General features: G+C 38.4%; 2 protein-coding genes across 6 annotated transcripts in view; one reads left to right on the forward strand and one right to left on the reverse strand.

The window, feature by feature from the left end:
* Positions 1–817: 817 nt before the first annotated feature.
* Anapc13 (anaphase promoting complex subunit 13) lies at positions 818–8591 on the reverse strand. Of its 2 annotated transcripts, none has more exons than XM_077795275.1 (3): positions 8494–8591; positions 5128–5253; positions 818–1000 (listed from the first exon to the last, which is right to left on the reverse strand). In XM_077795275.1, exons 2-3 carry the CDS (start codon positions 5224–5226, stop codon positions 875–877), a joined length of 225 nt encoding a protein of 74 aa, XP_077651401.1. In that variant the 5' UTR covers positions 5227–5253; positions 8494–8591; the 3' UTR covers positions 818–874. The 2 variants fall into 2 exon arrangements, with proteins under 2 accessions (XP_077651401.1, XP_026239743.1); XM_026383958.2 differs by lacking the exon at positions 8494–8591 and adding an exon at positions 7374–7605.
* A 74-nt stretch (positions 8592–8665) lies between these two features.
* Cep63 (centrosomal protein 63) overlaps positions 8666–27981 on the forward strand; it is a 57004-nt gene continuing 37688 nt past the window's right edge. The window contains exons 1-4 of one of the 4 annotated variants that reach the window (XM_026383829.2): positions 8666–8731; positions 11672–11709; positions 16976–17044; positions 18132–18309. In XM_026383829.2, coding sequence (XP_026239614.2) covers positions 11681–11709; positions 16976–17044; positions 18132–18309 — 276 coding nt within the window. In that variant the 5' untranslated portion in view covers positions 8666–8731; positions 11672–11680. Of the gene's footprint in view, positions 9038–11671; positions 11710–16975; positions 17045–18131; positions 18310–27981 lie in introns of all 4 variants that reach the window. The other 3 variants (XM_026383828.2, XM_026383827.2, XM_026383831.2) reach the window with 3 other exon arrangements.

Below are 27981 nucleotides of genomic sequence, written 5' to 3' on the forward strand. Positions count from 1 at the left end.
ATGAGGCCCCGGGGTTCAATCCCTAGCACCACACACACACACACATACACACATGCACACAAGGACACACAAAAAAATGAAATGAAATTGGGTAAACAAAAAGGACAAGATGAGCTAATCCCAGGAGACAAAGATATATCAATGTGTTTTGCAAATTATATCTTCTTTATAAAAATGTATTGCTAAATACTGACTTTGTGGTGTTTTGGTTATATATGAAAGGGCTTTGAGAAAATAAGAAATGCCACTATTGGATAAAACTAGTGGCCCATCTAGCCAGATGGTTTCCAGTTGTACCAAAGGCAACTATAGGAGAGCAGAGGTAATGATCAGATAACTTTTTAATCTGTAAATTTATTTGTAGTTTGAAAATGGCATGGAAAATCCCAGGAATCTCAGTAATGAGTAAATAGCACGACCTCTGTGGAGCATATGCACCCACAGGCCCAAAGCTTAGAAGGCTTCTCAAGGTGGGGAACTATGAGAAGGCATGGATCCTATGTCTGGCTTCCTGTTTCTTTGCCTTTCCCTCTCATATTTTCAACCACTTAAGTCACAGTACATATGTAAGTAGTTGCAAAGTGTTAAACTTTGAAAGTAAAGCAAAACTGGAGTTAAAAGCAAATGTTTAACCAGTCATGCTCAAACACAAGCAAGTGAATGAAGAATTTAAGGTTTAAAGAGCCAAATATTCTGCATTCCTGAGAAATCTGTTTCCCATTCTGAATATTTTCACATTGCTCTTTGCTGCCTCACATTAAGAGGGTATATAGTTTGTTGATTTATTACTCAAAGATCTGAATAAAGAGACTAAACGAAAACATTTTATCTCTCTATATTTTTGAAAATCCATCCATGAGAAAGGAGCCAAGAGTCAGTTTCCAACAGGGGGCACATTCTCATGGAGGTACTGCAAGGCCAAGTCTGTCCACTTCATTTCTTGTTCTTTCACGGATTCTGTGGTGCCACCGTTGTCTTGTTCAGGTTCAGGAAGTTCATTCTGAAAAGGTACAGTGACATTCAGAACAATACTCTGCATTAATATCTTAAAACTCAATAGTACTTAGAATTAAAACCTATGAGTTCCTAGGAATGTGTGGCACAATTGCTAGGTATATTCTAAGGAAAGAGCCAAAATAAATAGATTGGAGGAAAACATCGGAAGCGCTGCTCAAACGTGGCCTAGTCCATGGGAACAATGGAGGGAACACCAGGCACCTCGACTCTGGTATTTGTGCAAGAGGCAGTGTGGCAAGGGGTGAGGGCAGAAACTTCTAGAAGTCAACCAGGACCTAAGCCAGGATGCTATCATTTGCTGGGTTACCTGGGCAAGGGATTCAAACCTTCAGGGCCTTTGCTTCCTTTCTGGAAAATGGGAGGAAAAGGTCACCATAATGTCTTAGGACTTGGGTAAGTTAAATGAGATAATTTAGATCAAGTGCTCAGCACTGTTCAGGGCCTCCGGTGCTCCAGAGCCTTCGATTGTATTATGAGTGGAAAGGACCACTGAAAGAGGAATGCTGATTTTTTGGGGGGGAGTATGTTTTAAAAGAACACTGGATTGGGCTGGGGATATAGCTCAGTTGGTAAAGTGCTTGCCTTGCATGCACAAGGCCCTGAGTTCAATCCCCAGCACCACACACACACACACACACACACACACACACACACAGAATACTGATACTTGATTTGCTGGCATATTCTGTAAATATAGGAAATTATCCCCAAACTATGCTGTTCTGAACACCTTATGTTAAAATGATGGCAGAGGCAGTGATGAGGGACACTGAAAATTTAACAGGAGGCCTTGGTTCAGTCCCCAGTGACTCAGGAGGCTGAGGCAGGAGGATAGCAAGTTTGAGAACCAGCCTGAGCAACTCTGGGAGACCCTGTTTCAAATAAAAAATTAAAAGTGCTGGGGATGTGGCTCACTGGTAGAGTGCCCTGAGTTCAATCTCTCTCATTGCAAAAACAAAAGAAAAAATAACAAAAAATGCCTCGCAGAGATCTCCCCCTAGTGGTGAAGTCGGGCAACATAAAACACAGAAAGACAACAGTGAGCCATGGTGGGGTAGGTTTAGAGAAGAATCTGGAATTACTTCCTTAGACTTTATAGTTAAATTTATAGAGGTCACTGATAACAATGTATTTCTTTTTCTTTTCCCCTCTTTGGTACCGCGGGCATTTCACCACTGAGCCACATCCCCAGTTCTTTTAATTTCTTTATTTTAAGTCATAGTTTCGCCAAGTTTCTGAGACTATTTTGAACTTTTGATCCTCTTGCCTCAGCTTCCCAAGTTTTTGGGATTACAGGCCATGTACCACTGCACCTGGCAACATATTTCTTTGTAATTACCTGAATTTACGCTGTTTTAGGGTCAGCAAACTATTATGTACTATTCACACTTAACAATTTCTTGCTGAATTCCAATTTGTAATGCATGTTTTTCCCCATTAAGATTACATTTGATATTTATTAAGTATTTACTTATAATGTATACAAGTGTTTTGAAATCACAACCATCTTGCTCTACAAATATAAGACTGAGATTCAAACATACTTGCACAGATAGGAAAGTACGTAAGATTAAGAGACTAGATTAAGAATATTTGGCCCTACTAATAGCTGACAAAGAATAAAAAGGTCCTTGGTCATTGAAGTACTTAAGTCAGAGGCAGTTAATTCTGCTTAATTTCATCCCATCTGATACGCTTGTGTCTCCTTTGGTGACTACTGTCTCTGGTAATGAACACCAACACATAAAATTGCACAATTGCCTAGAAAACAGAAAGTATCGTAAACACAGCCATCCATGATGGTATACTGGAAAAATGGATGGAGCTATTTTGTAACTACTCCTATCAAAAGGTGGTGTTTATTTCCCTAATCCGGGACTTGGACTGGCCATGTGACTTGCTTTGGCCAGCAGAATGCAGCTGTGGAGCCTGTGGGTAAGTTCTTGGCCTAAGCTCTATAAGGCTCTGCGGTTCCCTCTGATGCTACTCTTGGAACCTGAGTCTGAGGTATCTGGGCTGGCCTGCTGAATCATGAGACCAAGGCCCAGGTGCCCATCATCTAGGGACATCCTGCTAACTGCTGGATGTGTAAGACTGTCCTAGGTTATTCAGTCTACTGGCTGTCAGTCTACTGGCTGACTGTGCAGCATAAGGAAGCCTAGCATTGATGAGCTGAGCTGGTGCAGCCAGAGATCAGCCCAAATGAGTTTTAATGTCATGAGATAAATAGTTGTTTTAAGTCACTAAATTTTGGGGTGATGTGTTACGTAGCAAAAGCCAACTATACACACTGCTTTAGAATCACAAGACAAGGGGAAACATATCAATTAGCAACAGTGCAGGCTGTCACCTGCAAGTTGGCAGGGAAATTTCCCTTTCCTTCATCCCTTTCACATAAGATGGTCCCCAAATCTTGCCATTAACAATTCCAAAATTTGAGAAGTCTCCAATATTTTCATGGTATACCAGGGACTAAATCCAGGGGCCAGCCTTTTAAAATATTTTATTCTGATATAGGGTCTCACTAAATTGCTTCAATGGGCAATCTTTCTGCCTCAGTCTCCCAAAACAGCTGGGATGACAGGTGTGTTCCGTTGCACCTGGCTCCTCCATTTTCTCCACTCTGCTCCAGCCTGCCTCCCTTATCTAGGTCACTGCAGTAGCTTCCTAATTGGTCTTGCCTGTCCTCTTCTTTGTATGGGGCCATCTCTAACAATGCGCTGCACTGATTTTCTGAAACCCAAATCTGAGCATGGCACGGAATGAATACCATTCATTCCTAGGTCTCCACAGTGGAAGACTTACGTGTGGCAAGAGATAATCTGTCAAAATTGATGTCCAGCTTTTCTGCCTACTTAAATGACAAGTGTCATCTCCACGTACCCTGCACATCAAGCCATCTCACGGACTCTTTCAAGACTCTGGGCCTGCACACTTCTCTCCCTCTGCTGCAGGGCCTTTGTCCACTCTCAGTAAAATTCTGTTCTTTCCTAATGATCCAGCTTAATCATGACAGCTCCTTTGACACCTTTCTGCTGCCTGCCAGGCAATCAGCCTTCTCTATCTACATGGCTAGTCACGTGCCTACTTAGAACACTTATTACACTATTTATTTATTTGCTGCCTCTCTAGCCCTCCCAAGGGTATGAACTGTATCTTACATTCAGAGTCTTAGGGCACAGAGTAGGCACAAAGAAATGCTTGTTGAATGAATGAATGAACAAAATTTACAGGCCAGGATTTGGAGCTTTACAGACCAAGGTATGAAGTCCGACTTATCAGCTGCCAGATTCTGGACAAGTTCCCCTCTCTGATTCTACTCTTTCCTGTAAAATGAAGATGTTGTAAGAGGTTCCTTTCAGGGGAATTTTCCAGAGATCAAGAAAGGACAGTATTCTAGGAACCTACTGGCCTAAATGCAAATGAAGAAAAAGAAGAAAAGCCAGGTATCACCTGAATATTTTCCAGGGAACCTAGGGTAGGTGTGTGTTCCAAGAACATGAGTTTCTCAAAACGTCAGCCGACTGACAAGCCCAAGGCAGGGAAGGAAGGAGCACCGTGCTGCGGCTCCTATTCCTGCCTCAGGCCCTAAACTCTTAGCTTAGTTCACATCTGGCTTTGGTGTGGTGGATAAAGGATGGTCCAGAAAAATCTGAATTCCTGTTTTGGCATGACCCCTAACAGAGCAGGGCATATCAGCTCTCTGAACCACAATTCTCCTCAAATAAAGAGTTAGGTTATGGTATGGTGATGCATGCCTGGAATCCCAGCAACTCAGGAGGCTGAGACAGGAGGATTGCAAGTCCAAGGCTAGCCTTAGAAATTTAATGAGACCCTAAGCAATTTTGCAAGACCCTGTTTTGAAATAAAATTTTTTTAAAAAGGGGCTGGGGATGTGACCCAGTGGTAAAATCCCTTTGGGTTCAATCCTCATTTCCCCCAAAACAACAATAATAACTACAATGAGTTGGGCTAGATACTCTACAGAGGCTTTGAGAATTGAGAGAATGCTGATTTTCTCTGTCCTACTAGTTAATTTTAATATCTCACCGTCACTAAGTTTTGCCAGCTAACTTTAACCCATCATGCTCAGCACACATCACAACCTACCAGTGGTATTGCAACATCCTCATAAGGCAGCTTGTCTTCTCGCCAAGCATCGTCAATCAAATCCAAGATCCTTCCATCTCTCTGGACCTCACTGTCCATTTTCCCGTAGCTTTGATTTTGTCAGATCTATAAACCAAAGAGGTTATTTCTTCAACATGAAGACTGAAGCTCTGGTATAATTCAGTACTAGAATTCGTCAGGCTTTTTAGCCTGGACCTGTTTCTGGGCACGACATCACCTCAAGAAAGGCTCATTTTGTATGGATCACGGTTCTTTCCCCACCTCAGCTGACAATTGTTTTACAGTGAATATAGGGCGGACATAGCCCAGTGTCCCAGAGTCTGACAGGAGGCCAACACATCTCTAGAGAAAGCCCTTAAATACAATACACCCAAATATAGCTTTTCTTTAACTTTCACATTCATCTTTCCCTGTTCATGATGTCTTTGATGAGTCTCTGATTCCTGCCTGTCAAGTCTCCTCTCAGCAGCTCTAGCTCTTCCTGTACTGTTTTTATACAAGTTAACATGAGTTAACACTGAGCTGGGCTAAGCAAAGTGACCAGCCAGAGGCCTGACAAAATTCCTCATAAGAACAATGAGGGTAGGTGAGTTTGAAAAGAAAAGTGCACCCAGGCTGAGTTCCTGGTGAATGACAGTGGTCAAACCCCATGATGCTCCAGTTTCTGCTTCTCTTTAGCATTCCTTATCTGATTCTTTTTTTTTTTTCTTGGTACTGGGGATTTAACCCAGCGGTGCTTTACCACTGAGTTATAACCCTAGCTCCTTTTTTTTAGTTGTCAATGGATCTTTTGTTTCACTTATTTATATGTGGTGCTGAGGATAGAACCCACCAGGGCTTCACACATGCCTGGTAAGTGCTGTACCACTGAGCCGCAATTCCAGCCCATAACCTCAGCCCTTTTAATTTTTATACAGGGGTCTCACCAAGTTGCTTAGGGCTTCACTAAGTTCTCAGGCTGGAGTCAAACTTGTGATCCTCTGCTTCCGCTTTCCTGAGTTGCTGGAATTATAGGTGTGCACATCCGCAACTGTGCCTGGCCCAACTGATTCTTAATGCTGCACTCCCTTTGATTCCTGGACGGAGGGGTCAAGATGCTCCTTGACCATGGCTGATTCTTCATTTTTTTTCCTCTGGAACAGTTGTGACCTAATAGGCCGGGGGAGGGGGGGGGTTGGGTAGTATTTCTAGGTTCCCTATTTCTAAGTCTGGGCCCTGCCTCCCTATCAAAGCCATCACCCTACTGTGCTCCCGGCTACAAAGTGTCAATCTTGAGGTCCTGGAAACCCTTTGCACCAACAGCACCCTCAGTTACTCTTAGTTTCTGAGACTATGAACTCATGTGAAAAACAATCTTTTTAAAAAAAATATTTATTTTTTAAATTTTAGTTTTAGGTGGACACAATATCTTTATTTTACATTTATGTGGTTCTGAGGATCGAACCCAGTGCCTTGTGCATGCTAGGCAAGTGCTCTATCACTGAGCCCCACCCTCAGCCCTACTCTTTGTGAGTAGAATTCAACTGTGTCACACAGATCTGTACTTCTCTCCAATAGTACAATTGTAAGATGGTTCTAATGCCTGGTAATAACTATACCCAAGTTAGGGTGGGGAAGGGTTTTTACTCTCAAGATAAGGATTCAGGTAAAACTTAAGCAAAAGATACCCACTACTTCTGCCACCAGTGAACCAAATGAGATCTTAATACTTCTTGGAATTAACCCAGAGTCCCAAGTTTTCAATTCCACAAGTATTTCAACAAAACTGGCACAGGTGCATTAAAATGGGTTGGAAATCATAATCTAGAGCTTGTATATTTATATGTATATAAATCTCCTATATATTCCATATTTATTTTCTAATGCTCTAATCATTCACCTATTACTTTATCAAAAGAACAGAACTCTAAAGACGTATTATTTCAAAAGTCACCCAAAGTGTTGTATTTTTTTGTGCAATTTAAATTTTTATAGGTATCTGGGATTATGGCATTTAATGGGTTAACCCACTACTACCCAGTGACTATTTCAATAGTACCTGAGGGATCCTTTGTGTAGGAAATTTACAAACAGTCTCTGCCTGTCAGCTTAGTTATCCTTTTGGAGTCTCTGTTCTACGAAAGCTCTCCATTACCTAATCTACTCCTATGTCCTTTCTGCTTTGTACCCTGGGATCCCCTTCACACTTTCCTCTGCTGATCCTTCCTGGTCCACAGAGATATCACCTTTATTTAAAATGTGTTCTCCAATCGCTGCAGCTTCAGCAGGGTTTCTGTCCTGAATGTGATCCATTAAAGAAGTCTTGTTCCAATGGGATCCATTAAAGAAGTCAGCTCCGTGACCAAGTAGTTTCACCTCTGATTGTTATGTCTGTTTCAAACAGATGATCCCCTAACAGATATTCCCACAATTTGGCCTCAATCCCTTTTCACCTGTTCCTCTTTATAACACCTCCAACCCTGTCACTATTTCCAGCTTCTGCACTTATCCCTACCCCCGCGCCCCGCCCTTCCATCTCTTCCAAATTCAACGCAGGCTTAAGCTCTTTGGGGGTTAGGCCCATTTCCAGGGTCAGACACCAAAATGCTTTGCCTTTAACGGGCTGGAAAAGCAGGAAGCAATAAACAGGCAATGCCCGGCTCACAGCCGCTGTCCCAAGCACTTGCCATACAGTATGGTCATTCCCAGTTTTCTGAACAAACTTTTATTACACTTGTGAGTCTCAATGTCTGCCATAATACCCCCCCCCCCCGTCCCGTGTTTCCGGCTAACATCAGTGTAGAAATCATTTCCGAGGTTGCCTTCTTCAGGGGGCGTTCTCCAAACCTCAGGGTGAGCGGGGTGCCAGAACCTAGTTCTCCACTGGTCCCACAGATCCCTGGGCGCAATGCATGGTACCAACTGGGGAAATAGGCACACTGCTCAGAGGTCTTTCCAAACATGCAATGGGAGCATCCCCAGGAACAGGGGCTCACTTTGTCCTGCTCTGTGTTTTACATGATTGTAAGCATGTATTTCTACGACCCAAACACGCAAGGCCGTTCCGTTTCTAGAATTGACCCTCGCAGGTTACCACCGTACGTACGAGCGCGTAAAGCCGCCCACCGGCTCCACCCCTTCCGGTCCGGGGACTGGATATACCAAATGTGGAAGCAAAAAGGGGGAGGCTAGCATCGCCACTGGAAGCCCCTTTCCACCCGACACAGCGTGCAGCAAGGAAAATGGCTCAAAGGGTAAATGAGGGCCTCGGCCTCGTCCACTGGGACTGAGGAAAAGTCCGAAGCTAAGGAACCAAGGCGTTCCTGCCTCTCCAAGAAACAGGCTGGGGACGCGAGGATCCCTTACCGTAGGCGGGCCGCGGCAGCACCCTCTACTTCCAGACCACGCCCTCTGACCACGTGATCCACGGGCTCTTCTCTTAGATCCCCGGATGTGGGTGAACCCATTTGCTGGCGCGGAGGGGAAGTCAGGAAGAAGACATTTTTTCAATTACAAGTGAGGAGGCAGTGGGCGGAACGAACGTACCGACGCCGAGGCTGGACGTAAGGTTGGCGGCGACGCACGTGCGCGCCTCCGGCCCGAGGTAACGGCGGGAAGGCTCGGGGGCGAGCTTCCTGCGGCCCTGTAACCGCTTGTGTGCACCGAGGGCCAGCGAGGGGCGGGCGACTCCTGGTCCGTAGCGACGGCCACGCTGGCCGCCGTGGTGCCGCTGGCCTCCCTACAGCATGGCTCGCGGCTGGATCCCGCAGCAGCCCGCAAGCCGCCAGGCTCGCTGCTGCTGGCCCGAATCCACGCCGGCGCTCCGCCCCTTGGCCTCTCCGCCGCCGCTGCTCCGCGGCTCCATCTAGACGGGCCTGGCCCCGCGCGGTGCGCCGCTCGGTCCCGCCAGGTGCCGGGCCGGCGGGAGGGCCAGCACAGGGTGCGGGGTGGGAGAGCTGCTTCTAGGCCCCCTGGTCCCCATCAGAGCCAGCCCCTAAAGGGTCGGGACCTGCTGCAACCCCATTGCCTAGGCTGCAGGCAGCATCTAGCTAGATCTCTGGCTCTCTGGGGACTTTTTCCATTTACCGCAAGTGATATTGGCTCCTTTCTGATGGGGCTTTAAAGTTAGTAATTTTTTAAAAAAAGAATGGAGTGGCTTAAGCGTAAATATTAGTGCAGAAGATGCGGAAATATGGCAGAATTGAAGAGCTTTGATACCTCCTTGCATACAAAATGAGGGATGGGAAAAAATGATAAGTGAAGGTTTAAAGGGCAGTTTCTTGATAAACCGTGAATCATGAAGATGCTTGAGGACAGTTAATCTAGGCTCAGAATCTAGTTTTTCTTGCATCCCTTACAGCATCAGGGGAGTAAAGATGAGTCTGATAGTCTAGCTTTCTTTTATAGTTGCATTGCAGTACACTTATTTTTTTTTTAAATATATATTTTAGTTGTAGATGAACACATTTCCTTTATTTTATTTATTTTTTATGTGGTTCTGAGGATTGAACCCAGTGCTTCTTCACATGTGTGAAGCAGGCGCTTTACCACTGAGCCACAGCCCCAGCTTGCATTACAGTACACTTATTTACAGATTTTCCTGAGCCTTGTCTGATTACTTACACCGACAACCTACCAACTCCACCCGCCAGGGTTGATACCAGGAGTGCTCTCTCCCACAGAACTATATATCCAGTCCTCCACTTTTTTTTTTTTTTTTTTGGTGGTTATTGTTTGCTTTGTTTTGAGACAGGGTCTTGCTAAGTTGCCCCGGCTGGCATCCAACCTGGGATCCTCCTGCCTTAGCCTCCTGAATTCGCTGGAATCACTGCAAGGCACCACATTTTATGTCTTTAATAGAGCAGTATACAATGCCCTATATTTATAGTTAGATGCCCTGTATGTATACAGTTGCTTATATACTTGGGTTTTGTTTTATTTTTATATGAAGAGGAGACCAAGGATCATGGACTTCACATTGCCTTCAGATATTTACATTTATATTTAAGCTGTAGCTTAATGACACAATAAAGTGTATATTTCCTTATTTGGAATGAAGTACCATCTTGAGACTGATTTTTATCCTGACCTCCTTGCCTTTTGACTCTCATTATCAGTAATCAGTTTGATAAAAGACACTGTGAAACTTAAGTGGGTTAGATAGTTATAAACATTCAGTCACAGTGTCCTTCACAAGATATGTAGATTCAAGTTTTAAAAGTTATTTGTAAAAATTGTACATGTTAATTGTACTGATGCCATTTTCTTCCTATTGAAAAGACCTTTGCTTAGTTGTCATTCCTGTCCTCATGCATGTTGTGGCAGGTGAGGACAACATCTGTGGTCCATTCTATCATAGCCAAGTTTCTCCTACTTCCAGCTAGGTTTGAATTTTTTTTCAATTTTTTAAAATCACCATAGTACTATCATTATACAAATTAGTGAACATTCTGTCAATATCCAGTCACGGGACAGATTTTCTCAACTGGCCTAAAAGTGCTTTTACATTAGCTTGTTCTAAACAAAATCCATCTGCTGTGTTAGGGTTGATACAACCTTTACCTGGGCATGGTGGCACAGGCCTGTAATCCCAGCAGTTTGGGAGGCCTCTGAGGCAGGGGGGAAATTGCAAGGTCAAAGCCAGCTTCAGCAATTTAGGGAGGCCCTAAGCAACTAAGGGAGACCCTGTCTCAAAAAATAAAGGGCTGGGGATGTGGCTCAGTAATTAAGCACCCCTGGGTTCAGACCCTGGTTACAGAACAAAACAAAAACACCCTTTAAATCTTTCAATCTGCAGCAGTTTCTTCAGCTCCCCTTTTCCCCCTTACCATTTTAAATTTAACTGATTGTACCACATAATATTTTTTAATATGTAACTATTCCCTTTGTGTCCTCTCTGCCAGTGGTTAGATCTAGAATTGCACTGTTCAATATTGTAGCCATCAGCTAGTTGTAACTATTTAAGTTAATAAAATGAAACAGAAGTTTGGCTTTCTAGTTACATTACCTACATTTATTAGTTTGTCTAGTGGTTTACTGTTTGAACTGTGCAGATATAAAATAATTCTATGATTTCAGAAAGTTCTGTTGAACCACTGTAATTAGAATCTTGATTAGATCCAACTTTTTTTTTTTTTTTTGATTGGGGCAGTGTAGGAACATTTCATATTATGACAATTACTATCTTTTGCATTATCAGGGAGGCACATAATGTCTGAGTTTTCTCCTTTTGTGATGTTAAGATTTGAGCTGTGTAGTGGGTTCTGGTATTGCAAGCTAAATCCATCCACCATGAAATTATCCAAGAGGCTGTCACTTAATGGGAAAATTCTTTCATTGATTTAGATTCCCTGAATCCATTAGATTTCCTAATCCATTGTATTAGGAGTGGCAAAGTGGTGATCTTCTAATTCTGTCGTTCCCTCAGTATCTATTAGCTGGGAATCTTTTATGAAGAACTTGCCCTCATTAGCAATTTGCCTGAAATATAGTTTGTTTAGGAAAGGCCAGGAAAAATTCTTAATTTTTTTCCATCTATTTTCAGACTACAGTAATGAGTTGGTGGCCTAGCAACCTCCAAAGGTAACCATGCCTTCTTAAATTATTATCATGAACTTATAGACTAATAATAAAATAATATATTTTATTTAAGCATATAAATAAATATATATATATATATATATATATATATATATATATATATTTTTTTTTTTTTTTTTAATACTCACATTGTTTCCTTATTGACTAATGGGAGCACTTTTAAGTTGGCTCCTATTCCTTTTGGTATGACCAGTAGTTTTTATGATTTGCTTTTTGGTAAAATATGTTTCTGTCTCATAAATCTCTGGCTTCCTGAAAGCCCTGAAATAGGAAATATTTTTTTTTTTAAAAAAGGAGAAATATATGGAGTTCACACTGTTTTCAACTTAACTTTAATTTTGTGGATTCTTAAAACATTTTGTAATTTTTTTCCTCGTTTGTTGAGAATCTTATGCCTAATGCCATTAATATAATCACTTTTTTCCCTTATCCTATATATAATGATTTAAAATGAATGGTACTATTTTTATTATTAATAATGATTCCTAATAGTACTTAGAATTTCTTTGCAGTTCCTTTTTATCCTTAATGTATATGCCACTAAGGATATATATGTAGTAAAATTATTGTACTTTAAAGGCATATGAAGTTATTCATTATGTGGTTTAACTGTCAACTTGATTATCTAATTGATTTATTTTATTTTGTTTATAGTTTTTCAGTACTACTTTTTAATTCTTGTTTTATTATGTGTAAAATATCAGCATAGCAGTTCCTATAAAACAAGTACCTAAAACAAAGTTTTTACAGAGAAGTTCAGTTTTCATCCTAGTTTTTCTACCTCAACTACTTTCTCTCTTTATAGGTCTCATTTTTACTATCCTTCCATTAAAAAAAAAATGTACATAAGAGCAAAATGTGCGTGTGCACACACGCACAGGCGCGCATACACTTCATCCTTCCTTAGTTACAAGGTATATTTAAATATGCTGTTTTGTGTCTTGCTTTTCCTACCCAATAGCATTGTAGCTCACTTCATAGAAGTATTATCCCTTTTTTCACTTCCATAATATTTTATTAATGGGATGGATATTCATTTGGTCTCTCTTGATAAGCATGTGTGTTTCCTATTACAAATAGAAGTTCATGGATATCCTTCTCTGTATGTTAATTTGGATTTTGCCAGTGTGTCTTTGGGATGTATTTCTAGAGGCAGTATTGTTGGATCATAGGGTAAATATATATCAGTTAATATTGCCAAAATCTGCCCTGTAGTAATTATGCAATTTGCTTTCCTCCCTACAATGTATACAAGTACCTGTTTTCCTTATCATTAACGTATATTGTCAAACTTGTAATTTTTGAAGAAAAGGTAAGTTAGTAAAGTTTTAATTTATATTTCACTTATATATCTTTTTATATATGTAAGGCCATTTTTATGTACTATTTCTTCATATCTCTTGCCCATTTTTCTGTAGATTTATAGGTAACTACGTTATAATTTCATGTTAGTGGTATAAATTTTTTCCATACATTTTTATAAGCTATTTATATAATTGGGTAATTAATCCTTTGTGATAAAACTTTTAAGTACTGTTATAATTTCTCTTTTAACTTTGCTTATTTTTTTCCATGTAGAAGTTTATTTTTATGTATTTCTATTTTTGAAACTTAATTCTTTTTTTTTATTTGGTGAGAAATTTCTCTGACATCTTAGCTACTATTTTTTCGCAGTTCATTTTAAGTAGGAACCTTTCTGGGAAATGGTAGATACTATTGATTGTTCATTGGAGAAGCTATAGTTTATTAGCCATAGTCCTTCTGACATAGCCATAGGTCTTTGTAATTCAAGGGACACCAAGGTAGATAAGGATAGAGCCTCCTTTAAGCTAGGCTATGTCCTTTCTCTTTGTATACTCATAATTCTAGCCATAGCTTTTTCTTCCTGTGTTCCGTTTTTGTAAGTAATTTAATTTTAGACATACTCTGCATGTTTTTTTCTGATTTGTAAAATGAAGAGGTTAAATTAGAGGCCTAAAGTGCTTTCTGGTTCCTAAATTCCAGTATGTTAATGAGTTCCAAAGATCTGCTTATTATCAGATATCCTATTTATATCTTGTTTCTCTAAGATTTAAAGTGTTTTTCCTCCTGCCTAGACTTGATTTAAAAAAAAAAAAATCTGTATTTCCTTAAAAGCATTCAATTCCAGATTTTACTGATTTATAATAGCCTTCATTCCAAAGGCAAGTTCAAATTAATAAATTCTGCTTGTTTGTATCCTATTCTAACAGCAGGCATAAGTATAGTTGTATCAGTTGTAGTGCAACACAGTTTCTATTTTACTACATCAGCATTTCAGGCTACTAGCAAGGAGTAGCAGATTAGGAAACAGTTTTTACTTACATTTGTATTTAGTATTATGAACACAGAATATATAGTTTTACATAATTCTATGTGACATGGCATAGGCAAAGAAGAAATCAGTGTGTAGAGTTTAATGAGGTTAGATTGGTTAGGAAATCAGCTATGGAAACTTAGATCATAAAGGTCTGCAGAAAATCTGAGTCCTTGCTGTTTACCTGACCCTAAGGATGAGAACCAGTCATGTTTGATGGTGTCTCAAGTAGATGTTGAAGGTATTGACAAGGAAACACATCACACATTAGCAAGTTTATTTTCTTCAGAGGATGTTTTTGGTTCCCTGTCTCCTTTCTTTAAAACAGGGATGTCTTTGTCCATTTCTTAGGCCATTTATTTTCATTTCTGCAGTGGCGGTTTTCCTTATGAGTACTGTTACTTGATTGTACTGCTGCCACCTGGTGATCTTGAGGTGACATCATGCCTAAGTTTAATTTGATTTCTCACCAAGAAGACACCATTAAAGTAAAAGAAGATATGTTGATGTATTCTAAAATCTGGAATATTGTAAAATATAAAAAGATTGTACATGAGTTGGGACTTGAGAGTCTATTGTCCAGGACTAGAATTCACAGTTTTATCATGCTCAGGTTATTTAACCCTCCAAGCCTCAGTTTCCTCAAAGTAATAGTATCTATCTGAGTAATGTGAGGATTGAGTTAGACAAAGTGTAGAAGGCTGCTAGGATGTGAGCATTCAGTTACTTTAAGCATCTATTATTATTAAGTAATAATGTTATCCATAAAACATATTAATGTATAATATATTGCCAAATATATTACTGTTTAACTGACTTGAGAAAGTATAATTTTAGTAGCAATAAGTTTAATAGCTGTAGTAGCACCTCCCTTAGGAATAACACTTTTCCTATTATATATTTACTAAATATCCATGTGTGGTTGTTAGAAGCATGCTCCTTATAGTGAACATTTAATTGGCTTTTAGATTCTCCATGAAGCAGCTGGAAGAAACCTTGAAGATTATTGTTCATGCCTTTCATTTCAATGATGTAAAAACTGAATTCTCATTTCACAAACCTAGTTGCAGAACTCTGTAATGCCTCCTAGTTCTCTTAGAATAGACCAAGGAGGCATCTGAGTTGCACTGTAATTTGACTCTTACCATAGTTTGAAAGTAGAATAGAACATGGAAACTTTCTCTTTGAGGTTTTTTTTTTTTTTTTTGTGTGTGTGTGTGTGTGTGTGTGTGTGTAATGCTGGTGAAATGTTTAATAAACCAACTAGAAGAAAAAAACTCCCATGTCATATTTGTGTATGAATAGTTAATTTCCTTTGTTAATACCTTTAGAAATAGATGCAAATAAGGTACAGTGGCTATATTTTCCAATTTTCTCATCCCTTCTGTGTCTCTGGTACACTGGTGCATCCTTCTGCTACTACATTTATCATAGTGGGGAACATTTTTGGTTACTTTTTTTGGTCCCATACTGAACTATTAATTCCTTGGGAAGGTCCTTGTCTTTAATTACTATATATAGAGTACTTGGTATAACACTGAATTATTTGTTGAGTAAAGGAATCTACTTCTTGAAGCAGTGTAATTTTTAGGTGAGGCATTAGGACAAAGGGCAGAACTTCCACATCACAGCACTTGGTTGTTGTCTAATGGCTATAATTTAGGGTCGAGGTTTTGAAGGCTTAAGGAAAGAAAATAGCTTCTAAGGAGTAAAAAGTGATTTGACTTTGAACCTTCTAAAGATTTGTGATAAGAGATGAGAAAGGTACAGCACATTAGCACTTCTGAATTTAAGGATCCTTCCTTTTTTGCTCTCAACTATCTTTTTCTTTTTTCTTTTTCTTTTTTTTTGGTACCAGCCATTGAACTCAGGGGCACTCGACCACTGAGCCACATCCCCAGCCCTATTTTGTACTTTATTTAGAGGCAGGGTCTCACTGAATTGCTTAGTGGCTTGCTGAATTGCTGAGGCTTGCTTTGAACTCAGAATCCTTCTGCCTCAGCCTCCTGAGCTGCTGGGATTACAGGTGTGTGCCACCATGTGGCTTCACCTATCTTTTTCATGTTATGATTTTCCTTTTTATAGCAATCTCTTCTGCCTCCCTTCCCTTTTCTGTAGTCCTCCAGCTAAGGCCTCTAGTTTGCATGAGGTAGGTAGGAAAAGGGAAAGGAGATCAGCCTTATACCACCATATACTATGTGGAAATGCTACCCTGGACTTGAGCTGCATAATAAAATTAGTTTTCTGCCCTTAACGGATGGTCTAGAAAGGAAAAAGGACATGCAAAACATTTATTTTCAACTTTTCTATAATCTGTAACTCCTGTGGGAAAAAACTGGTAAGGCCAAGAGGAAATGCAAAGGAAGGAGAGCCCCTGAAGTTATTTTCAGGGGAGGTGCTCTGGGCCTGTCTTCTCCAGAGTAAGGCTCTCAAAGGTGGACTGGGAGTTTTACCTCGTGCGTTTCACCTTTTTAGTGATTTTTTTTTTTTTTAAAGAAAAACGATTCTTTTCCTCTGATGCATATGACCCCACTTATTTTATAAGGTGGTTTGTGACAGTGTCCTGCTGGAAAGACTTTCCTCTTATGATTAGAACCTGGCATAGAACAATGAGGGAGAGTATCAACAGCTCTTATGATTAGAACCTGGCATAGAACAATGAGGGAGAGTATCAACAGCAATTAGGATAAGTTTTTTTTTTTTTTTAATCAATAGTGTGTTTATTCCTAAAAAATAAAAGCGTGATGTTCTTTGCTTCTACAGTCATCTTAAAAGGTACTGAATTTTCTCATCATGCTGTCAATTCACATTCTTAAGTTGAAGTTGGAATGTTAGAACTTAAAATGATGAATTTTCTCATCACTTTCTTCTTTTGATTTTTTTTTTTTTTTTTTTTTTTTTTTGCCTTTCCAGTTGCCAGAACAAAGGGGATTTGGCGATGGAGGCTTTGTTGGAAGGAATACAAAATCGGGGACATGGTGGGTAAGTTTGCTTTTGAACTTGAGCTTCTCACTACAGTTTAGAAAGCATACTAAGCCATACTGTGCCTTGGGTACAAAAGCAAAAGTGTTTTGCACAAGCTAAGCTGATCCATGTCATGTTCGCAGCATATCTCTTTAGGAGGTTTGTCTCATCTCAGCCATGTGAAGCTAGGCTCTTGCTTTCATTCCAGCAAAAGTAGGAAGTACAGAGGTTTTGGGACCCTAAGATCATATGCTTTTTAAAAAAGCATCAAACACTTAGTGGTTAGAGCTCTCAGTGAACCTTCCTGGAATATCTTTGAATCTAATATATTTATGTCTACTATCTCTGTTTCACCTCTGCAATGTCTGTCATTTCTTGAAATTTGGAAGGATATCAATGAGTTTAAAATAATAAGGTAGGTTTCAGTAAGTTTCTAAATAATAAGGTGGGAAGAAATAGTTGAAATAAATCTGGCTCAATGATGAATTTCTTGAAATAGCTCTTAAACTCATATTATCACTTTCCTGCACAATAGCCTGCTTACTTCAAAAGCTTTTTATTTGCTTAGATGAGAATGTGGATAGACTAGTCTGGGTTCTTCCTGAAAGCTTCCCTAAAATATCACAAAATAGTTGTGGAAGTTCATTTCACAGCCCAAATTAAAATAGCAATCTTTTGTTTGGCCAAATGATTTAGGCTTTAGGTTGCTTATTAGAAGAAGGCAAACTGTTTTATGGAATAAACCATCCTAAAATGAACACTAAAAGCAAAACCCAGAAATCCTGTTTTTCTAGTAGTTTGCTGAGTGACATTCTTCTACCTCAGGTAGATTTAATCTGATAAATATATATATATATATTATTGTTTTTTTTTTTAAAGAGAGAGAGAATTTTAATATTTAAGTTTTAGTTTTCAGCAGACACAACATCTTTGTTCGTATGTGTTGCTGAGGATTGAACCCGGGCCGCACGCATGCCAGGCGAGCGGGCTACTGCTTGAGTCACATCCCCAGCCCTCTGTTATATTTTTATATGTGGAAAGAAGGAAAACCACTTGAATGTATGTCTGTGTTCTTAATGTGTTTTTTTTTTTTTTTTATTTAAAGGGCATTCTTGACATCCTGTGAAGCAGAACTACAAGAGCTCATGAAACAGATTGACATAATGGTGGCTCATAAAAAATCTGAATGGGAGGGGCAGACACATGCTCTAGAAACTTGCTTGGACATCCGTGAACAGGAACTTAAGACTCTCAGGAGTCAGTTGGATATAAAACAAAAAGAGGTAAAACAATTGATTCTCTTATTTTGATAATTTGACTTTGTTTATTAAACTAATTGTTTATTTAACTATTTCTTAAAGAAAGCATTTGTGTATCAAGTTAGTTTTTTATTCTAATTCTGATGGTATGTTTTAAAAGAAAAACTCATTGTGAAATTTTATAAGAATATTAATAGTTATTTCAAGGATCATTTTTATCCTGTTTACATTTATACTTAATATGTATATAATTAAGAAAATATAAAAGAGTATCACATGATCATTGTATAATTGTCATCATTAAAATTATTACATGTTCATATTAACATCACTGAATTGAATGAAGTTGTTTTGGACTTCATTGTATGACTAGTTAAAAAAAAAATTAAAGTTGATCCCAGGTTCACTAGTTTGCCTCTTGTAGTCTTAAAAGAAAATTCTTTAAAAAATTATGCTTACCTTTAATTTTTTTTTTTTTTTTTTTAGCTATAGGTGGACTCAATACCTTTATTTATTTTTATGTGGTGCTGAAGATTGAACCCAGTGCCTCACATATGGTAGCAAGCGCCCCACTACTGAGCCATGACTCCAGCCCCCCAAAATTATATTTATCTTTTTTGGAAATTAAGAGAAAAGAAGGAAAATAGGAAAACAAAAATTATTTACAGTCCTACTATCTACTGATACTGGTAATTTTGGGGGAAAGTTTAATAATATTTGCTGATTTATTTCTCATAATTTAATGGGTACAGTAGGAAGAAGTGCACTAAGTATTGGAAGGAAAACCAGAAGCATTTATAAGTCCAAATATTATCTCTGAGTTTCTGGCATGAGTGTCAGTCTCAAAATGACTGAGAGAGTTGTAGGCAAGCAGTAATCCCAAGCCCCATTCTGTTGACCTATGCTAGCTACTATAGGGTCACTACTTGTCAAGGCTGTTGTCAGCTTACTCAGGTACACTTCCATGAATGGCACACATTGAGTTGTGATTTGGGTGATGACACTTACCAAGAGGGGCTAGGGTTGTGGCTCTGTGGTAGAGTGCTTGCCTAGCATGTGTGAGGTACTGGGTTCAATTCTCAGCACCACATATAAATTTAAAAAAAGTCCTTTGACAACTAAAAAATATTTTTAAAAAAGTAATTTAGAAATGCTTCATGTAAAATGGAAAGGGCTATGCTTGATAAAAATATTTCATACTTTTCAAGAGAATCTTTAATAGTTGGCTGGCACTTTGGTTCAAAGCAATGCATAAGTTGTTTATTTTGTTAGAAACCTATTAAAGAAATTCCTGTATTTGTGATTATGAGACTATTTAGTCACTCTGAGGCTAAGTTTGAACTTGTTCACCTGGCTTGGTTTGATGGATATTAGTGTCATTGTTTACTGATTTGTAGAGAAGTTAAAGGACTGTATAGATAGATTAGATGGTAAGTGTTTGAAGATTATAAATTTGGCATGGGGAACATATTAAGAAATTTAGAATTGCAGCTTTCTGGTCAATTTCCTCATTGATTGGAATGCTTAAAATTGAGTAAATTTCTAGAAGTAATGTACTGTTATCAAATCCTAATAACAATGGACATCTATTCTGTGGAGTTTGTGAAATTGTGTTGTGTTAAAACACTTCTTTCAAATGTATCATAAACTGATTTGAGCAGTACATGATATAAGAACTACAAATTAAAACTTAAGTTTTTGTCATTTCATTTGTTGGAAAGGTACAGGGCTAGGAACAGTCTTATGGTAAAAACTAGTGCTACTCAAATCACAGATCCATGAGATAAAAAGCTTGCATAAAATGTAAATCAGTCCATTGCATCCTTCACGGGGAGAATTCTAGTTTTGCTTTGTAAGAATGTCAGTTGCTCTAAGTTGTGTGCTTCATGACAAAGCTGCCTCAAGCTTCTGTGGTGGATTGCTGTCCAACCAGCTCCAGCCACCTGCAAAACATACTTAGAAGAACATTTAGTATAGGCAATTGAAAGTGAATGCCTTATGAGTTTTATGATTATGGTGTTGGGATTGGGTTGGTTTTAAAGGATGTTTTTGCTGCTGTTTTCTTCTAACTTCCTACAGAACAAATTAAGGAATTTGGAGTTCTGGCTCTGCCTCTTTTTAGCTGACTGGTTTTAGACAAGTCATTTAACCTTTTTGAGCCTGTTTTATTGTGTGCAAAATTTGGATTTAATCCTTACATTACAGTATTGTTGTAAAGATTGAGTTGTTGTATAAGAAATGGTTTGAAAAATATGAATCATATAAATAAAATGATCAGTTAGGATTGAGGATGGAGGATGTAGCTCAGTGGTAGAATGAATGCTTGCCTAGCACACGTGATACCTGAGTTTGATCTCAAGCATTGTCCCCATGTACTTGCACGTGCGTACACACACACACACACAATCTGTTATTTCAGCCCCTTTTCCTATCATCTATGCAAAACTTGACTCCATTTCTCGAAATTCTTCCTCTATCAGCATTTAACTTTTTTCCCCCTCCTCTTTTTCTTTAAGAAATTTAAATACTGTTGAGTGGCCATTATCAATCAGACACTGCTATATAAATAAAATTAAATCTTCACATTTAATGTTTACATTTATAGTAAATTAAAAAAAAAACTTTCTGTAAAGCTCATAAGAGAAAAACAGTAATGTTCTCCCCCACTCTTCTGAACCTAGGATTCTTGGTTCTCTGAGACAGTCATTTTAATGCCTTTAGTTCTTTCTTTTGATATTTTCCTTGTTCCCAAGTAACATTTTATGTTATTCTTTTTAAAAAAAAAAAACATTTATTTATTTATGTATCTTTAGTTTTAGGTGGATACATTAGGTTGTTTTTATGTGGTACCGAGGATCGAACCAAATGCCTCATGCATGCTTGGTGTGCACTCTACCACTGAGCCACCGCTCCAGCCCTATTCTTTTTTTTAAAAAAATATTTATTTCTTAGCTTTAGGTGGACACAATATCTTTCTTTTATTTTTATGTGGTGCTGAGGATTGAACCCAGTGCCTCACGCATGCCAGGCAAGCGTGCTACTACTTGAGCGATATCCCCAGCCCCAATTTTATGCTATTCTTCCTTGATTTTTAGTTTTATCTATTTGTCGAATGACTTGCTATTATGAAAGGTGAGGGGTTTGCACTGTTAGATTTTGATACCACCTCTTCATCCTGTCAGGATTTTGTGTCTTAATTTTTTGTTAGATGAGTATTCAGTATTTGCATTATTAAGAAGGTAACTGTTATTTTCAGCTGAGTCAGATAGTATAACTATAATCAAACTTACCTCTTACGCTGTTTTCTTTGCTTTTCTGGGAATTAGTAAATGTCTCATTTCCATTTGCTTTTCTTAAACATACATACCATTGATTCTTGAATTCTCTTACACAAATGTAAGTCTTCTCTCTGTGTTCATACATATCACATTATCAATCAATTTTCTTTAAGTTTTTCTTCCCTGTGAAGCCCTCTTCCCTTGAGCTTGTCATTCTCAAATGTGGGTAGGTTACTTTTGAGGCTAGCTAAGTAGCTGTCATCTTGGGAACTATGTTCACCATTTTAGAGCTTCTATACGCCTCTCTTTTGCTTCATTATATTTTCTGTCATTTGCCATTTTGGTAGGGCATACTTTTGAGATCTAATCTGTCTGAAAATATCTTTATTCACATTTTAGGCCCAATTAAAAGTTTGGTTGGTTATCAAATTCTAGTTTAGATAGATGTGAATCTTTTAAAACTTAACATTTGGTAATGCCAGATTAGGTAATTTGGCCCACTCTGCCCACTGAGGACAAAAAGGTAAGTTAGATGTAAAACAAACTGTGCTTAAAGTAAAATGCTAACAGGACAGTAAAGAATTACCAGCCCAGGATGTGGGAAGCATGAGAAACCCAGAGAGGTAATCCAGTGTTTGGAGCCATTGTTAGCTAAAACTAGAGAGGGCAGCTGAGAGGAAGAAAAACTGAATGGGAGTTTTAGTAACTTCAAGGGGCTAAAGAAATCGAGCATTTGATGTATCGTGGTGGCTCTGAACCCTTCCTTAGTTTAGTTATGGGCCCAAAATGGACCAGATACAGAATAGATCTTTTTGAAAATACCATTCAGCTTCAGACATTTAAATCACTGAAATCAGTTTAAGGTGATCTTAGAGTGCTGTTCTCCCTGGGCATCTCTAAAGTGCTGGGGCTTCCAGGAAGAAGCAAACTCAAATTTTCTCCAAAGAAGAAAACACCATTTGGGGCTGGGGATGTGGCTCAAGCGGTAGCGCGCTCGCCTGGCATTCGTGCGTCCCGGGTTCAATCCTCAGCACCACATACAAACAAAGATGTTGTGTCTGCCGAGAACTAAGAAAAAAATAAATAAATGTTAAAATTCTCTCTCTCAAAAAAAAAAAAAAAAGAAAACACTATTCTGGGTTTCAACTTAATTCTTCAAATAATTGTGCAAAGGGCTGGGGATGTGGCTCAAGCGGTAGCACGCTTGCCTGGCATGCGTGCGGCCCGGGTTCGATCCTCAGCACCACATACCAACAAAGATGTTGTGTCCGCCAAAAACTAAAAAATAAATATTAAAAAAAATTCTCTCTCTCTCTCTCAAAAAAAAATTAAAAAAAATAATTGTGCAAATACAATGCATAGTACACACTCAGAAACTAACTCTAGATGCACAAGGACACAAGACAACAAGAATGACAAACCGTAGAAACAATAGAAAATAGAAACAGACCTATGACAAATCTAGATATTAGCATTATCCTGCTCAGAGTTTATAATAGTAGTGTTACTAAAATTGAGGGTTTCAAGAAAGAATTGAAAACTAAACAAAAAGTGAAGTGAGGCCTTAAAGATTGAGATCATGATGAACTGGAAGCTATGACAAGAAGAAAATGTCTGGAATGAAGCACAAAACATAGAAAGTGTATATGAAAGCATAAGAGAAAGAGGATGCTATGAGAAGGTGTAACATAAGTATTTTTGGAATCCTTGAAGGAGAAAGAAGAATGAGAATGGGCACAAGTGGTATTTGAAGAGATATTGGCCAATTTTGCCAAAAGTGAATGTTTTGATTGGGTGTGGAATGTTCCCCAAAGTTTTGTGTTTGAAGGCGTGGTTCCCCATACAGCAGTGTTCAGAGATAGGGCTTTCTGGATATGATTGGATCATGAGGACTCTTAACTTCACCAGTGAATTAATTCATTTTATGAATTAACAATTTGAATGGACTACTGGGAGGTGGTGAGAACTGTGGGCAGATGGAGCATCACTGGAGGCATGCCCTTGGGACTACCTCTCGTCCCTGACCCCTTCTTGGCTCTCTCTGTGCTTTGTGGCTACTTTGAGTTGAGCAGCTTTCCTCTGCCAGGCCCTTTTGCCATGAAGGTCTGCCTCACCTCTGGTCCAGAGCACCAAAGCTGGCCAACCATGGACTGAAATTGCTAAAACCGTGAGCCAAAATAAATCTCTTCTCCTTTAAGTTGTTTTTCTCATGGTGTATGTTACAGTGATGAAAAGCTGACTAACCCACCACACAAGAAGGCCAAGCATCTTAAGCAAGATAAATAAAAAGAAAGGTTTATTTGTGTTGAAAATTAAAGACAAAGATAAAATCTGAAAAGCAATGAAAGAAAAATGATCTATAAACAATATGAACAGCTGACTTGTCAGCCAAAACAGTGACACCTGAACACAATGGAATAATATCAAAAAGGAGAGAAAATGACCTTTCCTCCCTGCCAAATCAGAATTCTATATCCAAAATAAAGATGAAACAGACATTTTCAGAATTTGTCACAAAGCATATATCAGGAGATATTAAAGAATGTTCTTCAGGTAGAAGGAGAATATCCCTTATGGAAGGTCAGAGTTGTAGGAAGAAAGAGAAAACAATAGTAAACGTGGGTAAATTTAAATGAATATTGACTTTATACAACAGCATTAGACTTTTCAGTTTAAAGTATATGTGGAATTATGGTGGCAGTGATGGCATATTTGATTCAAGTTAGGAACAAATGGAATTTAAGTCTTTCTGTAGTACTTGGATTGCCTGGGAATTGGTAAAACTGCTAATTAACATTCAGATTGTGTTATGGTTCAGACACCAGGTGTACCCCAAAAGCTCCTGTCAATGCAGGAACATTCAGAGGTGAAATGATTCGAGAGTGAGAGCTGTAATCTAATCAGTCTATCTAGTTTGAATGGATTGACTGTAGGCAGGTGTGGCGAGGCTGGAAGAGGTGGTTCACTGGGGGCATGCCCTGCATCCCATCTCCCTCCTCTCTGCTTTCTGAATCCGCCAGGAGCTGGGCAGCTTTCCTCTTCTAGGCCCCTCTGCTGTGATGTGCTGCCTCATCTTGGGCTCAAAGCAGTGGAGTTGGCCATCTATGGACCAGAGACCTCTGAAACCATGAGTCCTAAATAAACTTCCTTTTCTAACTTGGTCTTGTCTGGTGTTTTCTTCACATTGATGAAAAGGCTAACTAAAACAACTTGTTATGTGATAAAACCATGGTTTAACTTCGTGTAAACCATTGAAAGTATGTACTATGTAGAGTATATCTTCCAAACTAATAGAAGGAGAAAAATGGAATGATAAAAAGTAATTAGTCTCAAAGAAGGTACATCAGGAGGGAGGAAAGTACACAGCTTATTACGTACAAATTTAAATGTACTAAGATGATAGATTTAATTCTGAACAGGTCTGCTAAATGTAAATGCTGTAGCTGGCCTTATTAAAAGATAAAATGGGTAAACTGAGTTAAAATAATTAATCACTATTTTTGATAATTATAAAGGCATAAGAAGGTTGGAAGTAAGAGGTAAAATAAAATTATATCCCTTGAAAACACTTGATGTAGAAAGGTGGTGTAGTGATATTCAAATCAGAAAAAAAGGATATTTGAAGCAGAAGCAAAGAATATTATTACAGGTGAAGAGAAGCACTTCATAATGACAAATTTTGAAATTTCAGGGTGTGTAATTATTATGGACATTCTTCGTGCCCCGTATCACATCATTTTTGCTCCTGCTTTTATTTTAGCTGCTGTGTGCACCTTCCTGTGCATAGCCAGCATTCCATCACACTATGCTTCTCTCTCTGGGTCCTTGGAAGCTGCTCAGGTGAAATCCAGAAGTGTAGGGAAGTTAGCACTGCAGGGCAAGCCAAGGAGTGGAGGCACTGAAATAAATGGATAAAATCTCCAGCTTTCCATCCCTCAGAGGGACAGTTCTGAAACATTCTGTTAAGTATGTATAAATAGTTTTAAAATAAAATTCTTTCTTTTCCTCTGTCCCTCATATGTATACAGAAAGTGTCATAACTACAAGGGGAAATAGATGAAGCTATAATCTTAGTTGGGGATTTTGACATTTTTCTTAGTGACTGATGGAAGAAGAGACAAACATCAGTAAGAATACAGATTTGAGCAGCATGATCAGCATACTTGACCCAATTTATAGAATATTACACAACAGAACTGCAAAGTACACATTCTTTTCTTTTTTTTTTTTTTTTTTAGAGAGAGTGAGAGAGGGGGGAGAGAGAGAGAGAATTTTTAATATTTATTTTTTAGTTCTCGGCGGACACAACATCTTTGTTGGTATGTGGTGCTGAGGATCGAACCCGGGCCGCACGCATGCCAGGCGAGCGCGCTACCGCTTGAGCCACATCCCCAGCCCCCACATTCTTTTCTAACACAAACAGATCTCTTAACAAAATTGACCATATCCTGGGCCATAAAGTAAATTTCAATGCAATTCAAAGCCTTGAAATCATAGATATGTTCCCTTTGAACATAGCAGAGACAAATTAGAAAAAGATAACTTGAGAGATTTGTATATATTTGAAAATTAAGACAAAGTTCTGAATAACTCATGGATCAAAGAAGCAGTCACAATGGGAAATAGAAAATACTTTTAATGGAAAGATAATGAAAATACTCTACAACAAACTTGTAGGATGCGGTTGAAATGTCTCAGAGGGAAATTTATACCCATAAAAAGCTTATATGAAAAAATAGGGAAGGCTGTGAAAGTCAGTGAGGTAATGTTTCATCTAGAGAGATTAGGGAAAGAGCTTGCTAAGACTCTCAAGAATTTAGGAAGAAGGAAATTAAAAACAACAACAATGTTTGAAAATAAAAATTTGGAAATGATGTTCCATGAAAGAATTCCAAAAGAAAACTGAGCATGAGACAAAGTAAACATTAGGGCCAATAGCAAGGCTAGAGATCTAGGGACATTTTAAAATCATGAAGGAATAAGTTCATTTGGTTTGGTTGTTTCAATTTTATAAGTACTTAATAACATAGCCTTAAAATATACAAAGTAAAAATGGACAGAATTTAGGGAAAAATTAAATTCGTGGTGATAATCTATAATCTATGATTAAAGAAGACTTTAATACAACTCTCAAAAATAGATTTAATCAAGATTAATAAACTTGACCTAATTAGTCTAAATGGAGGATTGTACCTAATTGCTGCCAAGTGCACATTCTTTTCAAGAAAATATTTACCACTACAACCACGAGGCAGTTCACAACATATTTCAAAGAATTGACTTTGGGCTGGGGATGTGGCTCAAGTGGTATCGCGCTCACCTGGCATGCGTGTGGCCCGGGTTCGATCCTCAGCACCATATACCAACAAAGATGTTGTGTCCGCCGAGAACTAAAAAATAAATATTAAAAAAAATTCTATCTCCTCTCTCACTCTCTCTTTTAAAAAAAAAAAGAATTGACTTATATTTTTGAACAAAAAAAATCAAAACAACAAAACACAACCAGAAGATTCTCAAATGTTTGATTATTCATGAGTCAAGAAGACATCACAGTGAAAATTAGAAAATAATTTTAGATTGAATGAAAGCCAACTTTCTGTGTATCAAAACTTATGGAGGCTGGGAGTGTATGTAGTTCACTGGTAGAGCATATGCTTAGCATCGCAAAGCCCTGGGTTCAATCTCCAGTTCCAGCAACACAAAAACAAAAGTGTGTGTGTGTGTATGTATGTATGTGTATGTATACACACGTTATATATAGAGAGATTAGAAATATTGAAAAGCAGTGATCTAAAGTTAGAAAAAATTGGCTAGGGATATAACTCAGTGATAGAGCGCTTATGTAGTATGCACAAAGCCCTGTGTTCAGGCTGGGGGTGGGGTGGGGCAGATAGAGAGATAGAGATAGATATTAGGGAAAAAAATAACAGCAAATAAAGGCCAAGAAAGAAGAAGAAAAGATACAGTGGAGATAGGAATAGAAACTAATGAAATAGAAATGTATAAGAGAGGATGAACAAAAGCCGTGGTTGGTTCTTAGGAAACAATTTAATAAAAGTGATAAACCTGATAAGACTAATGAAGAAAGAAAATGATAACTAATGTTTGCATTTAAAAAGAAAACCCACTATAGAGCCTATTTAGTGTAAATATAAGAGGGTAATGTGAATGACAATATGCCCCCAATAGAAAATTTAGATGTAATAGAAAAATTCCTAGAAAAGTATAGCACACAAGAAAAGTTGAAACGTGTATAGTCCCACTTACTAAATCTGTTATTGAAAACTCTGATGGAGAAAATTTTCAGTCCCAATTGGCTTCAGTGGTGAATTCTACTAGACATTATAAGGAGTAAGTAACACTAGTTGTTATGGTTTAGATGTGAGGTGTCCTTCAAAAGCTCATGTCTGAGAAAGAA

Source organism: Urocitellus parryii, chromosome 2, assembly GCF_045843805.1.
Source record: "Urocitellus parryii isolate mUroPar1 chromosome 2, mUroPar1.hap1, whole genome shotgun sequence".
NCBI lineage: Eukaryota > Metazoa > Chordata > Mammalia > Rodentia > Sciuridae > Urocitellus > Urocitellus parryii.